The 13,134-nt window shown below is 36.9% G+C and overlaps 1 protein-coding gene across 1 annotated transcript in view; it reads left to right on the top strand.

Moving 5' to 3' along the window:
- The first annotated feature begins 458 nt into the window (after window positions 1-458).
- Window positions 459-13,134, top strand: part of LOC129718126 (homeotic protein proboscipedia) — a 34,233-nt gene continuing 21,557 nt past the window's right edge. Inside the window, exon 1 of the mRNA XM_055668557.1 lies at window positions 459-1,358. Within this exon, the coding sequence (XP_055524532.1) occupies window positions 923-1,358 (436 nt within the window). The 5' untranslated portion in view covers window positions 459-922. The remainder of the gene's footprint in view (window positions 1,359-13,134) is intronic.

The following is a 13,134-nucleotide window of genomic DNA, read 5'->3' as shown; positions in this document are numbered from 1 at the left end:
TTTGAGCTTCAGAGACATTTTTATTTGTCATTAACGCAAGAAATTTTTCTTATTTGGTATCTTTAAGACTTTAAAAAAGCGATTATAAACTTATATTCCGTCATAAACCATTCTGGCCTCCTGAAATAAATCCACTTAACAACTTCATTGTCACCGATTACTGAAACGCATCACCATTGCCGTTCCTAGTTTGCCGCTCCGCTCTCTTGCACAAATTTGCCACGCGCTCTCTTGAAGTGCGCTCACTTTTAAGCTCCACCCACCGCTCTGCGCACCGAACAGCCATTCGAGAAGTGCCTGGCTTTATGGTTTGTAAACTGGCGAAACATGAATGAAATGTTTGTGTTGTGCTTGTGCACTCTGCTAGCAAGCAGCAGCGGCATCATACACTTACAGATCCGGCCGCAAACATCTTTCGCCGTGTCGCCGCCCTCTTCGGAGATGCAAAAAAAAGTTGAATAAAAATGATGCACATGTTTTCTATACCCGCCGGAACGTCCGTAAGTTTACACATGTTATAATCATGTTAGTCGTAACCGTAACGTTAGCCAGTTCAGACGCGTCTCATTCAGCTTAAATCTCTTACTCAACAGAAAAGGAATTAAATATTAATACTGTATCAACGGCTTAAAGCTGAACAATGCCTGTACGTGTATGAGTGAGTGAGAGGGCGCGTTCATAGTAGGATAAATCGGTTTTTAGAGTGAGCCACAAAGCAAGTGAAAATCCATCCTCCAGTGTTTCGAAAGGAAGCATATCGTGCAAAGTGAATGTAGTGCACTGTTATATCCATAATCAAAATCTAATCCTCGGGATGTATATATTGCAAAATTGGTCTGGTGCGTGTTTAGCGTTTTAGTGAAAATCTAGAATTCAATGATCGACCGATAATTGGCGCGTTTGTGTAAAGTAGTAAGTTACCATGCAGGAAGTTTGCAGCTCGGTAAATCCAGTGAAATCGGAAACACCAAATTTGACTGCCCTGCAAGGCACTTTATTAGTGGATGTGGATGCACCTTCATCGCAGACGCACTCCCCGCTGGCATCGGCAATTTCGCACATAAATAGGAAATCGGTGGCCAATGACAAAGTTAACCGATCCGCCGGCCAGAATCTGCCGCTTGCGGATCTACCGACGCAAACACCGGTCCATCCCGATTCGTCCTACTGGATGCAGAACGAGAGCGGATTCATCAACTCGCAGCCTTCGATGGCGGAGTTTCTGACCCACATCGATAGTGACAGCCCGAAGATCAGCTCCCAGGGCTACCAGAATGGACCAAACGACAGTATTGAATCCGTCCCGGAGTATCCCTGGATGAAGGAGAAGAAGACGGCTAGGAAAAACCAAACCCAAGGTAATTACATGGAGGTCATTTGGTGTCGATCTGGGAAAATGTGTGCAGTGTGCTAAATTATATTTGATGCCCCATGGGAGGAGTTTCGATAGCTCTCATCATTAACATGCAGATGATAGTAGTGTTTCGCTATTATTATTCATTTTCAAAACTCTACTGAAACGCTGGAATTTAATTTAGCAGTAAATGGAAAAAAAAAACTCTTCATTTCGTAATAAAATTGCTTATTTTTATGCGCTGAAAACACGGGACCTTTGCATACGTTATTATGTAAACCAGGTTTTAAACTCAACAACTGAAGGTCAAGTCTAAAATAGCATTCAATCATTGCTTAAATCCCATCTTTCGAAGACAGCATCTTGACGAACAAAAGTGGATTACTAAACGTTTGCGCAAAGACTTTTGGCGGTCTTGTGACACCCTGCGGGCCCCTTCGAATCTCAGCGAAACATTCTCCAGATTTGCGTATAACTGTTCGAATGCGCTGTGGGATAAACGAGAATAGGTACTCGTAGCTTACGAGGGGAGAATAATTGATCGTTTTTTTATTGTGTCTTTTTTTTTCATGGAAAAACCTGTATCACAAAACAGTGATTTTTTTCTACCATTCTAGAGAGGGTGAATCAGGATGTTTGGTTAGGAGTAGAGTCCTCTGGACACCTTGTTACTCGTTAGGCTTTATTGATTGAGTTTTATTACAACATATTTCTCGATGGTATTGTGTTGACAATGTTGTGTGAAACAAAATAGTAAGGTATTAAAGGACACATGACTTCGAACATATTTTTCTCCAATGCTAATAATTTGAAAGTAATAGTTTCCATGCAAAATGAAACAATTCGACTCATATTTTCATTCATTAATCTACTATAGTTTGAATCTATCTAATCATATACTGATTCTACAACTTGTAGTTAACGTAACTGGTGAGGCAATACCATTATCACCAGGCAATACCAATCAACGAAAACAAGAAATTTGAAAACCCTTTTTTTATTGCTTCTGTTACTCGGTGCAATTTATCTCAAAAAATAACTCTAAATACTATTACGACTATTAATAAACAAGGACATTCTACGTGGACAGATTTTTAATGATTTTAACCCTCCTCCTGCCTTTTCGTGGACAACCGCTTATATGAATTCTAAAAAATTCGTTTGGGTCGTGAACATTCCACATGCCCCCCACTTCTCCAAGCTGCTTACGTTGAATGTGGATTGGTTCTAACCGAGAAAAGGTATTAATGCGAAGGTGATCCCTTTTATTACGTTACAATTGGCAGGTTCTGAGCAGCTAGAATATTCTTCTTCGTAGAATTCTGCAATTAGGTCTCAAGTTATAGCGGCTTATAGCGGATTATTTCCCTCCACAATTCTCTGTCACGCTAAATTCTACATTACCCATAAGAAAGTCTTCTGCCAGGGCAAGTTATGACTAGCTTAAGGAGCGTAGAAGCTTCTTGTTTTAAACAATTTATTACCTAGTTCCAGACCCAGACTCGAAAAGTTATGTTGGTATTTCGACATAATATTATTGAGAAATTAACAAAAACAAAGCAAGATTTCGCTATAGTTAGGTATTAATAAAATCATAATGAAGCTTCAAAACACTATTAAAATTTACTGATAAAATTACCATGAAACCGAAGTGGAATAGAAGGATGAGTCGATAATTATTGCGAGACATTCAAACTTGCGTAACTCTCTTCATACTTGACCGAAATCAACCAAATTTTACCCAGTTTTTCTCCAAAATGTTGTTTTGCAATTGTTATGTCAGTGAGATTCATGTCGAGATAGATTAAAATTAGTAAATCGTTCACAAAAGGGTTTTGTTTACTTATATAAAAAATCCTGGATTATCGTACCGTGAAAATAAATATACTGTACAGGTATATTAGGATGGGGAATCGTTATATGGAAAAAACGAAATTTGATAGCAGAAAACCAGAACCAAGTTTTTTGACGTAGGACTACGTCTAACCGCACTATATCGAGATACATTCTGCGGAAACTAAAACCAAGGTGTAACGTTGGAATGAAAGATTTCAAACGGTAATGCTGATTTAACCACATGATGGATTACAATAATCAATATGTCGTTGGATTGATAAAATGATGGACAATTTTGTGATTCCTCAATTATCATTGTCATTTCATTGTTTAACAGTGAAAATTGAATGAAAGTTTCGAGGTCAAATTTTCACGAACAATGTACCAATCACATGCGAGCACCCCTGGCACAGACTTCATGTATAGACACCAACTGCTTGCTGTGATATCCTGTATAGCAGTGGCAAAAAAAAATTGACAGAATCTCCCCGTCCCAATAGGTCAACTAATGTTTGCTTCCCTGAGCCTACACTATTTGGATGTCTTGAAGGTGAAGCTTTTTCGAAAAGTTCGTAACCACCTCCACTATCAGACAGTTTTACGTTCTGCTGTCAGAATGTTATTAAAACTGATGCCTTGAAGGAAAACATGTTGGCACAGGCAACAGTACTGCACCGAGCAATGTATGAATAGAGCGCTGGTCACTCGTCGTCTATCAGTGCATTAGAACTCGATATTCATTTTTGTGCAGCCAAGCCAAGTGCACGCAAAAGTTGGAGTGTGTAAAACCACATCAATATTGCGTTTTTCTAGAGCAATTTCTGTACTATTTCGGAACCAGCACAACGAATGTGTCGTTAAAGCAGTGCAAGCGGTAATCAATACTGATGATTTTGGTACTGACTACATTAACGCAAATATGAACTGATCGATTCACTATCATGAATCCGGTCATTCAAAAACATCATCGAATCAATAACAATTAAAAAGACATTGGATTTGTTTCAAACATTTTGCATTTAACGACTATTCTGGTTTTATTCATATGCATTCGGTTCCACGTTACTGGCACTAGTGTCAGTAAATTCTGTTGCAACGAGGCTCGCTGTTGGCTGTTTCGGTTGGTGGCTGTTTTTGGTCGAGAAAAATGAGTAAAGTTTGAAATTATTTTTAAGTGCATAGCACCATTTTCATTGCATCAAAGTGGTATTTTTCTGAAAGTACAGTTTATCAACAACAAGAAAATATGTTTGATTTTGAGATATACCAATTATTACTGGAGTAATGGCCGTTTCCCCGAAACGCTATTTTTTTGCAGAGGCTTGCGGTGATCCTGATAGAGACTCAGCGAATCAACCGAAATCAAAAAACTCATATTATTTTATTAGTTTAGAAGTGTGCCGGGTCCTTGAACGATCGTTTTTATGAGTATTTTGTTTTCAGTGCAAACGGGAACATTTTTCCCAAAAAATGCACGTTTTGAGCGCCAAAAATTGCATTAAAAGAATTTTTGCGACAAAATGTAACTGTATGTTTCAAAAAGCGATCGTTCAAGGACCGGCGAATTTAATAACGAAATAAAAAAAAATTAAGGAAATCGGTTCAGTAGTTTTCCCGCAATCGGGATCACAGCAAAGTCATTTTCCGGAAAAAAACTATTTCGAGATAATCGTGTGTAAAGTTTCAAGTTTAGCTTATGCAGCCGTGGTGAGGCGCGTTGCAAATCGCTCTAAATTTCTTCCTATTGCTCAGATCTTTATGAAAATTTGTGGAAATGTTCTCAAGATGTTGTATTTAAAGATAATGTAATAAAAAAATTTCCGGTTTTTTGAAAACTAAAAAGGTATATAATCCCTTAATGTGCGTTTTGAGAGGACACATCGGATGATGTAAGTTTGAACTTTTGCGTGTGAAGACTACATTGCCGTTGTCGACGCACAGTGGGGCGTGTTGGGTTAACGCGTAGGTATGGTTTTGCGATCTGGAGCACAATCGAATTGCCTTCTTCTTGTTCTTCTTCTTGAGAATTCATTATGATTTTTCGGGTGCCGCAAAATACGCTGCGCCACCGGGGATAGCAAAACGGCAGATAGCAGGGTATATAAATTAGGTTCATTGTACAGATAAAATGCGTTGTTAATTTTTCTCATGTCCATTTTAAATTTTCTGTGAATATACATTTTTGTTCAAAAACTGTAATTTTTTATCGTTATTTTTTCCACGAACTTGTAACTGCAGAAAAATTTTATTATGTGACATCTTTGCCACTTGGTGATCGGAAAGTAAGCCATCTTTCACAAGACAAATAAATATTGTTTAATTTCTACTAAATCGTACTCAATTTAGGTCTGTATAAAAGCTTGCCTTTCCGCCTATTGAAGAAAATTGACTGTATTAGGATAAAAAGGCATTCATCAATGTTAAAGAGAATATTTTTTCTTCTAAAATAGAGTGCTGCAAATAAATAATCAAAATACAGACCCCGTCCAATTTTGCCAAAGACGACATGGCAGAATTTGCCAAAAATGAACGGTTCTCCTTTCATGACGTTTTGAAGTAGAATACTTCTCTCAGGAAGTTCGGCTACATAGGGATGTGAAATGAAAATCTAAAACCGAAAAAAGTGAAAAATATGTCCAATTTCAAATGCTAATAAATCGGTTAGTATTCGATGGATTTCCTTCGTTCTTGCAGCAATAGATTGGAAAATCTTCTAAGATTCTTCCCAAAAGAAGATAATTGTAATTTTATCATTCACACTATTGTACTATTGAAAATAGCCAAGCCTTGTCAAAACGAAAAATACGACCTCTGATTGGTCGTTATATGATTGCTTCCCAAGCACGGTCGACAGAATCATATACCTTGCAATTTAAAACATGCTATTTGGCCTATATAAAAGCCTGTCTCAGCCGAAGCCGCTAATAATAGTTCTAGACAGCGACAACAGCAGTCCTGCCTTAGCAGCATCACTAGTAGTGCAGTGGATACCAGCGATGGCGGAAAGCGGCCACAGCTGTGGCGTCGCAATGGAAAGCGTACTAGTTGCAGCGGATTCCAGCAACGATAGCAGCTGGGCCAGCTGATGCAGGGACAGTGGATACCAATGGCAGCGTCTGGCGGCCACAACTGTGGCATGGATAGTATGGATAGCGCACTAGTTCAGCGGATCTCAGCATCGATAGCGGCTGATGGAGTGAGGCACTTTAGTGAAATGCAGTCTCTGTGCGATAGTGGGCACTAGTAAATGCATTCAATGAAAAGTTGACTCATTTTGACAACACGTGAGCCGTCTAGTTTTGAGTGTCATATCAGCATTTTACTGTTTACTTTATCACAACGAATACTTTTTTCGCACTGTTAGTGATAACGCAAAGATGTAATCGGCATCTTATCCGATGCTAAATTGAACAACAAATTGTCCTTTTCAGGATGAAATAAAAACCTGATGATTAAAACGTTAATTTTTTCTCTTGAGTTAATTTACATTTTTAAATTTGTTAAAGTTATAAATTTTACTTTATTTCCGTGTCTCAGAACGTACTGAATTATCTTTTCTATCAGTCATGAGCACGACATCCGAAAAAATTTCATCTCAAAATTTAAAAATTTTCAAGCCCCAACCATGACAAGCAACTTACAACTATATTATTAAAAATGGTCAATCCTTGTTGAAGCGCAAAATTCGATTGATCTGATTAATCAACGTTTATTCACTAGAAAAAATGACTGACACGCAAGCAGCCGGGTTATCTTTCTTATAAAAATATTCTACTTCAACCGTGCGGTCGTGTCTTTGCACACAACCCTCCTGTTATTTTCATAGATATTTCCACCAATGAACTAGTTTTAGTTCCAAGTCGTTTGAGGTGTCGCTTGATGAATTGAGGCTGTTGACCTAGATACTTGATATTACTACCCGAGTAATTAGAGGCTTAGTACTGCTTAGATCATGATCATCATACATATTACCGGCAAATGTTCCGGTCATGTTCCGGGAACCGTTTTACCGATTCCGGTCATTCGCTTCGGCAACATAAAGAACCAAAATACCCTTCTTTTGGGGGATGTTGAGCTTAAATTTGATGAAATAATCAAGAAGACTAAGAAATGTGTTTAAACTGTGCCAAAAGTAAAACGAGCTCAAATCAAACAGAGCCTCAAAGAGAAATTTAAAACTATTGTAGTCCTACGTCAACTATGCGGTCGTATCCCGGATACCACCCTCCTACTTTTTTTGTTCTATTTGGGGCCCCAAACAATCCTGAATTTATTGGAAGTCGATTGGTTTTGTCTCCGCTTGGCGCATTACATTTTAAATTCATATGGAGATTTGTATGGAAAAACCAACTTTTTTGCATTTTCCATTCTAAAGGACTCAAAATGGCTCAAACTATAGGTTTCATGACTTCATATGGTAGGTTTTTTAATGCCTAACAACTTGGCCGAAAACACTAAAGAGCTAGGGTGTGCCAAAAAAATATTAGAGCTGTTCAAAGTTGAGTATGTCGAAATTTATGTTGCAAATCATTTTTTCTGCCAACACTGCCAGTGTACCGGCGTCAGTCAGATTTCCATCAGAAGTAACCTCTAAAACACGTTGTAGATTCTATTTACGTCTAGAATATTGACCTAAATTTGTTTGCTTGGTCCAGCTGAGTGTATAAACTCGTTACGACAGGTTACTTCTGATGGGAATCCAACTGACGCCGGTAGATTGGTAATGTTGGCAGGAAACAAGATTTTTTGCATTTAAATCGACATACTCAACTTTGAAAAGCTATGGCTCTTCTTAGGGACATTCTAGCTCTTCAGTGTCTTTTGCAAGGTTGTTAGGCATCTAAAATACTATACTTTAACATAGTGTAGTGCATTATTCGAGCATTATTGAGCTCTCTAGAAAGGTAAATGCAAAATAGTAGGTTTTCCCATATAAATTTTCATACAAATTTGAAATGCAATGCGCCAAGCGGAGACAAAATCAATCGACTTCAAGTAAGTTTGGGGTTGTATGGGACCCCAAAAGGAACCAAAAAAACTTGGTTCTGGAAAATCGATAATTTTTCCCCACCCTAATGTATATACATATACATGGGGCCACGCTGGACCGTTTCTAAAAAAATTGTTCATCAATTCCGAATATGGGGGTCAACTGTACACCTCTTTATTATGTTTTCTTGACAATCCACCGACTCGATTTCGAGAAATGTCGATTCTAAGGTTTTAGTTATCAAACTGCAAAACAATCCATATTCAAATAACGCAATACTACCGAAAAACATCCAAAAACTTGTTCAAGTCGTTCTCCACCAGAATGTATTTGTTTGCGTTGCTACAGTTATGTTTATCTACAACTGACTTAACTCTCCAAATTGACTTAAGCATGTTGTTCATATGGCTTAGTGACTTAAGTTTAGTTCAAGTGAATAAGGAAAAATGAATAACATTTCGCTTTATTCTATTTTGATGATGTGTGTGAGTATATCGTTCAACCCTCTCAGGGATCTTCCAGAGGCAAACAAATGACGGCAAAAACATATACGAGTGTCCAATCCAAGGCTCATCCAGAACGTTTCCAGTCCGAATCCTATCTGGACTTGATTGGGAATATAGGAATAGAGCAGAATGTGACGTACTAAAAAGCCACTTTGATATGCTTGTTGTTTCAATTTCAGGGGTTCAAACCTGATATACTCAATGTTCAGATTGTCTATGTCAATCCACGCGCGCCTAGCTCAAACATGTATAGCCGTCTCTTTTTTTTTAATCTACTACTCGATATCATATAACTATATTCAACCAAAAATCCATCATTATCAGTGAACATAATAACTTAGTGTAAATTTAGGGACAAACACATAAATTTTACAATCTTCTTCATTATTTTGCAAAAAGAAATTCTAATCTGTCTACAAAACAGATTTGATGTGTGGAATACTTTTTCAATTCTTGGCCGATTTTTAATCTTTTTAGTATACGGGACCTTAAGAGCCGTTGGTCCCCATGTGGTTCACGTGAATCCGGATCTCCGGGACCATGTTCAAAGCCTAAGGCAAATTTTTACAATTGGCAATAAAATCAAACAATATTGGTATCAAAACTCCTGAAATCATTCCAGGAGTTAGCTTCAATCCTTCCCTGAGTCCATCTGTTGAGTTGTTCTTAAAATTGCCACTCTGGAACAGATTCCAATGGGGCCCCATATGTCTATGTTGCCAGTTCGGGGACAGAATGGATGTAAATCGTCTCCAGGAATGATTTCATGAACTTTGACATACATATTGCTCGGGTTTCTATCCAATCATGTTGGTGGCTATTTCGATAACAACTCATCACACGGGCTTAAAATGAATGAAAATCAACTTCTGAAGTGATTTCATAAACGTTGATACCAATGTTGTTCGATTTTATTGACAACTAGCTGAATTTACCCGGCCTTGCTCGTGTAAAAAATTCTGTTTTTTTTTTCATTTTTCTATATTTTTAAATATTTTTTACCAACCTATCATTTCAAATATTTCTTTCTATTTTAGTTACAAACTCGTTTTTATACCATAATTTTCGTTTCCCCATCAAAAGCTAAAATAAATAAATTTGCAGGTGAGCAAACCCTCGAGCAAACGATATATAATTGACCATGGAAAAAACACGCTGATTCTGAATCTACTCCACATTGCTTAATGGGTTGTGAACCTAAAGAGTGAATATATATTCTATTTTTATAAATAAAAGTTTGAATGAGAAAGGCTGGGTCTGACCGCTAGGTGGATTAATTTAGGTTTTTTAACTAACATTACTATTTGTAATTAATTTGACAATATTACGACATTTGTCGAATTGTTGAAAACATGGTTAAATTTAAAACTAGATTTTTATTCTTATTTTTACTTACTGCGATGTATTTAAATGTGTTATCGACGGTTTATTACTTTCACTAAGGTGACCAGATAATGACCGGATAGTCTTAAGCAGAAAGAAACTGCAATTAGCGGAATTTTCAGCATTAGTTAGAAGTCAATAAAGTTTGATTTTGAAGCAGCCAGGTACCTTATGGGAAAGATTCAAGCCGTTATCAAATGTGTATTTATACTTCATTAGTAAAGAAAACGTATTTGGTCCGCTATTATTATACGCATAACTGAGAAATGCTTGTTTTATTTGTAGGTTACAGAAAGTTACAGAGACAAGGTCCCCAGTGATTTTGACTTTAAATTCAACGATTTTACCAAGGATATCCTAAAAGGTTTAGAAAGGTGGTAATGAAGGGAACGAAGATGACTGCGAATAACTTGATTAAGTAAAAATAACTATGTTTGTTCCACTGATACATTCTATTATAACCATGAATTTCTTGAAAAAATGCAATGTTCTTTTGACTCTTACTCAAAACATGTAAGTTGCGCAAAAACAATGCGAACTTCAAAATTCACATAGTAGTCGAAATGATGAAAATGTGTTGGATTCAATTGAAATTAATGATATTTTGAGTAAAATAAGAATTTATGAGGATATAAGTTCAAGATCTAAGTAAAGTAAAATCTAAGTAAATGGTCTAAGGGGCCATCCACATACCACGTGGACAGCTTTGGGGGGGGGGGGTCAAATAAATTGAGTTCATTAAACTATACACATACAATGACACAAGGATTTAGGGTTAGCTTCGAGATTTAGGGTTAGCTTCGTTTCGATACACAAAAGCTCATTTCGCACATCCCTTAAATGCAATCATTTGAAAAGTTGAAACTGAATTGAATTAGCCTCTTTGGTTTGATTTGTGATAACAATCTCTTGAATTTTTACAAAATGTGAACGAAACCATATCAAAATTGAGTAACATAAAAAAAAAGTGAAAATAACGAGAAGTAAATACAAAGTGAAATTCCGCAACTAATAAACATTTATTAAGTCATAAAAGAGCGTAAATATATTAAAATTTATTGACAAGATCAACTTAAAACCTAAACAAAGTAAGGGTAAAATTGTATTTACTTGTAAATCATTTTAATGTTCATTAAGAATCTTGAACTTACTTCCCATTAGCAGCGATGGAAAAAAATCACCTCTAGCGATTTTGAATACATATAAAGAAAGCCTAAGATGCGTTAACATCGTCGTCAGTATGCGAATAACAAAGTGTCGGTGTTGGTTCACTCTCTTTGCTTTCCTTTTTACGATATATTGCTTGTCGTTAGTGTACACCACAACATATGGTTCTCAATGTGCACAACTCGTTATATGAAGTTATTCGTCTCTGTTACACAGAGCGATCAGATCTTGTTATGTTCTTTTCTTACCCATGAATATGATTTTTTGTCAGAAAAAAAAGAAAATGGCAATGTATGCTCTCCTACTCTCGCTCAAGTCAACCGCTGCCGAAGTAGTCCCTTCCCGCACACTTTCCCTCTCACCGCACCACACCTCTGCTGCTGCTTAGGCGACATGATATTCTTCTGCTGCTATTCTTTGTTCCCCTAACGACCGGCATATGGAGAGACAAACGCAACGAGCGAATCGCTTCTCAGAGCAGATGTAGTCTAGTCATGTGTTTATTTTCTCCCAGAAACCTACGCACCATATCATCATTTCATTATGTGTTAAGAGGATTCAAGTTTAGTCGCGGTCTGTACACTTCATGATGTGTACATGTGGAGATTAAACGATGATTGCATCATATTAGTTTCGTTTTCATCACTGCCCGTTAGAGATGGCTATTTTCGAGGGTCAAAACATCGAAGCTTTGAGGCACCTTCAACCCATTCCCTGCGGGTGATGCCATGAGGCATCACCTGACGTCTAAACTTTGATTAACAGCTATACTTGAAATTTTTAACGATGAAACTATTTAAAACTAAAGTGCATGTAGTTGCTGAGTAATAGGAGTTTGAAGGTCATTTTTCGGATGGAAACTGAGATCTCTCCGCGAAGATAGTGTTAAGTTAAGAAAGGCCGACATTAGTCAATTACCCTTTCCCCACCACCCCACTTTGACTACGTCTCTGAGATATTGCAAAGTCGCACCTGACACAGTAATGTCGCTAAATCCCGTCTCATAGCCGAAAACTTTTGTATATAAATAAGAAGATGTTTCAAGTTTTTACAGAGTACAATACACTTCAGAACCAACGTACACAAATTGGCACGGTGATCAAGGTATTTAGGATATTACAAGTAACAAATTCAAACTCTTTAAAATACATCAGCTACTATACTGACGCTATTCGCATAATAGTCCTATGTAAGATTTGAGTGTTTTCTCATTTTTTTTACGAGAATGGGTCCATTTTGGCATGCTTTTCAAGAGTAGTCATTAAAAAAGTAAGGTTTGCTTTCCACAACCTCGATTTTGATGGCTGTTCTTGAAGAGCATGCCAAAATGGCCAGACCAACAAAACATAGGACTTTTACATAGGACTATTATGCGAAAAGCGGCAGCATAGCTAGAGGTTAATGAAGATCGGCTCAGCGATTTTTATTTGAATGTATTCTGTATTTTAAGATCAAGTACGTTTTCAAGTTTAGCAAGAACAAATTGTTCGCTTCCTTGTCGATGGTTATGGGACTCAAAAACCCGTATTTAAAAAAACTTTCACGGTAGTCGGTTCAGTAATTTTCGAGTTTATATGTTACATATAGACAGACAGTCGCATTAAATGATATAGAAGATAATATTGAAGCAGTCATATTGGCCTCTTAAAAACACACCCTACACAGAACAACACGTAGAGATATAAGTTAGTCAACTTTAAACTGAATGTTAGAAACACAATTATAATAATTCTGAATAACAAATTACATTACAGTTTCATCTCTATGTTTTGCAAGCTTTCCATTTATTTTGTTTTATTTCTGTCCTTATTTATATAAGTTTATAATTCTGAGCTTTTATGTTTGATTTATTTACTATTATCCAACACTAATAAATTAACTCTCTGAAAAAAATGTGG

The sequence above is a fragment of the Wyeomyia smithii genome, chromosome 1 (assembly GCF_029784165.1).
Source record: "Wyeomyia smithii strain HCP4-BCI-WySm-NY-G18 chromosome 1, ASM2978416v1, whole genome shotgun sequence".
NCBI lineage: Eukaryota > Metazoa > Arthropoda > Insecta > Diptera > Culicidae > Wyeomyia > Wyeomyia smithii.
The sequence above is the reverse complement of the archived record's forward strand: the minus strand, read 5'-3'. Positions and strand labels throughout refer to the sequence as shown.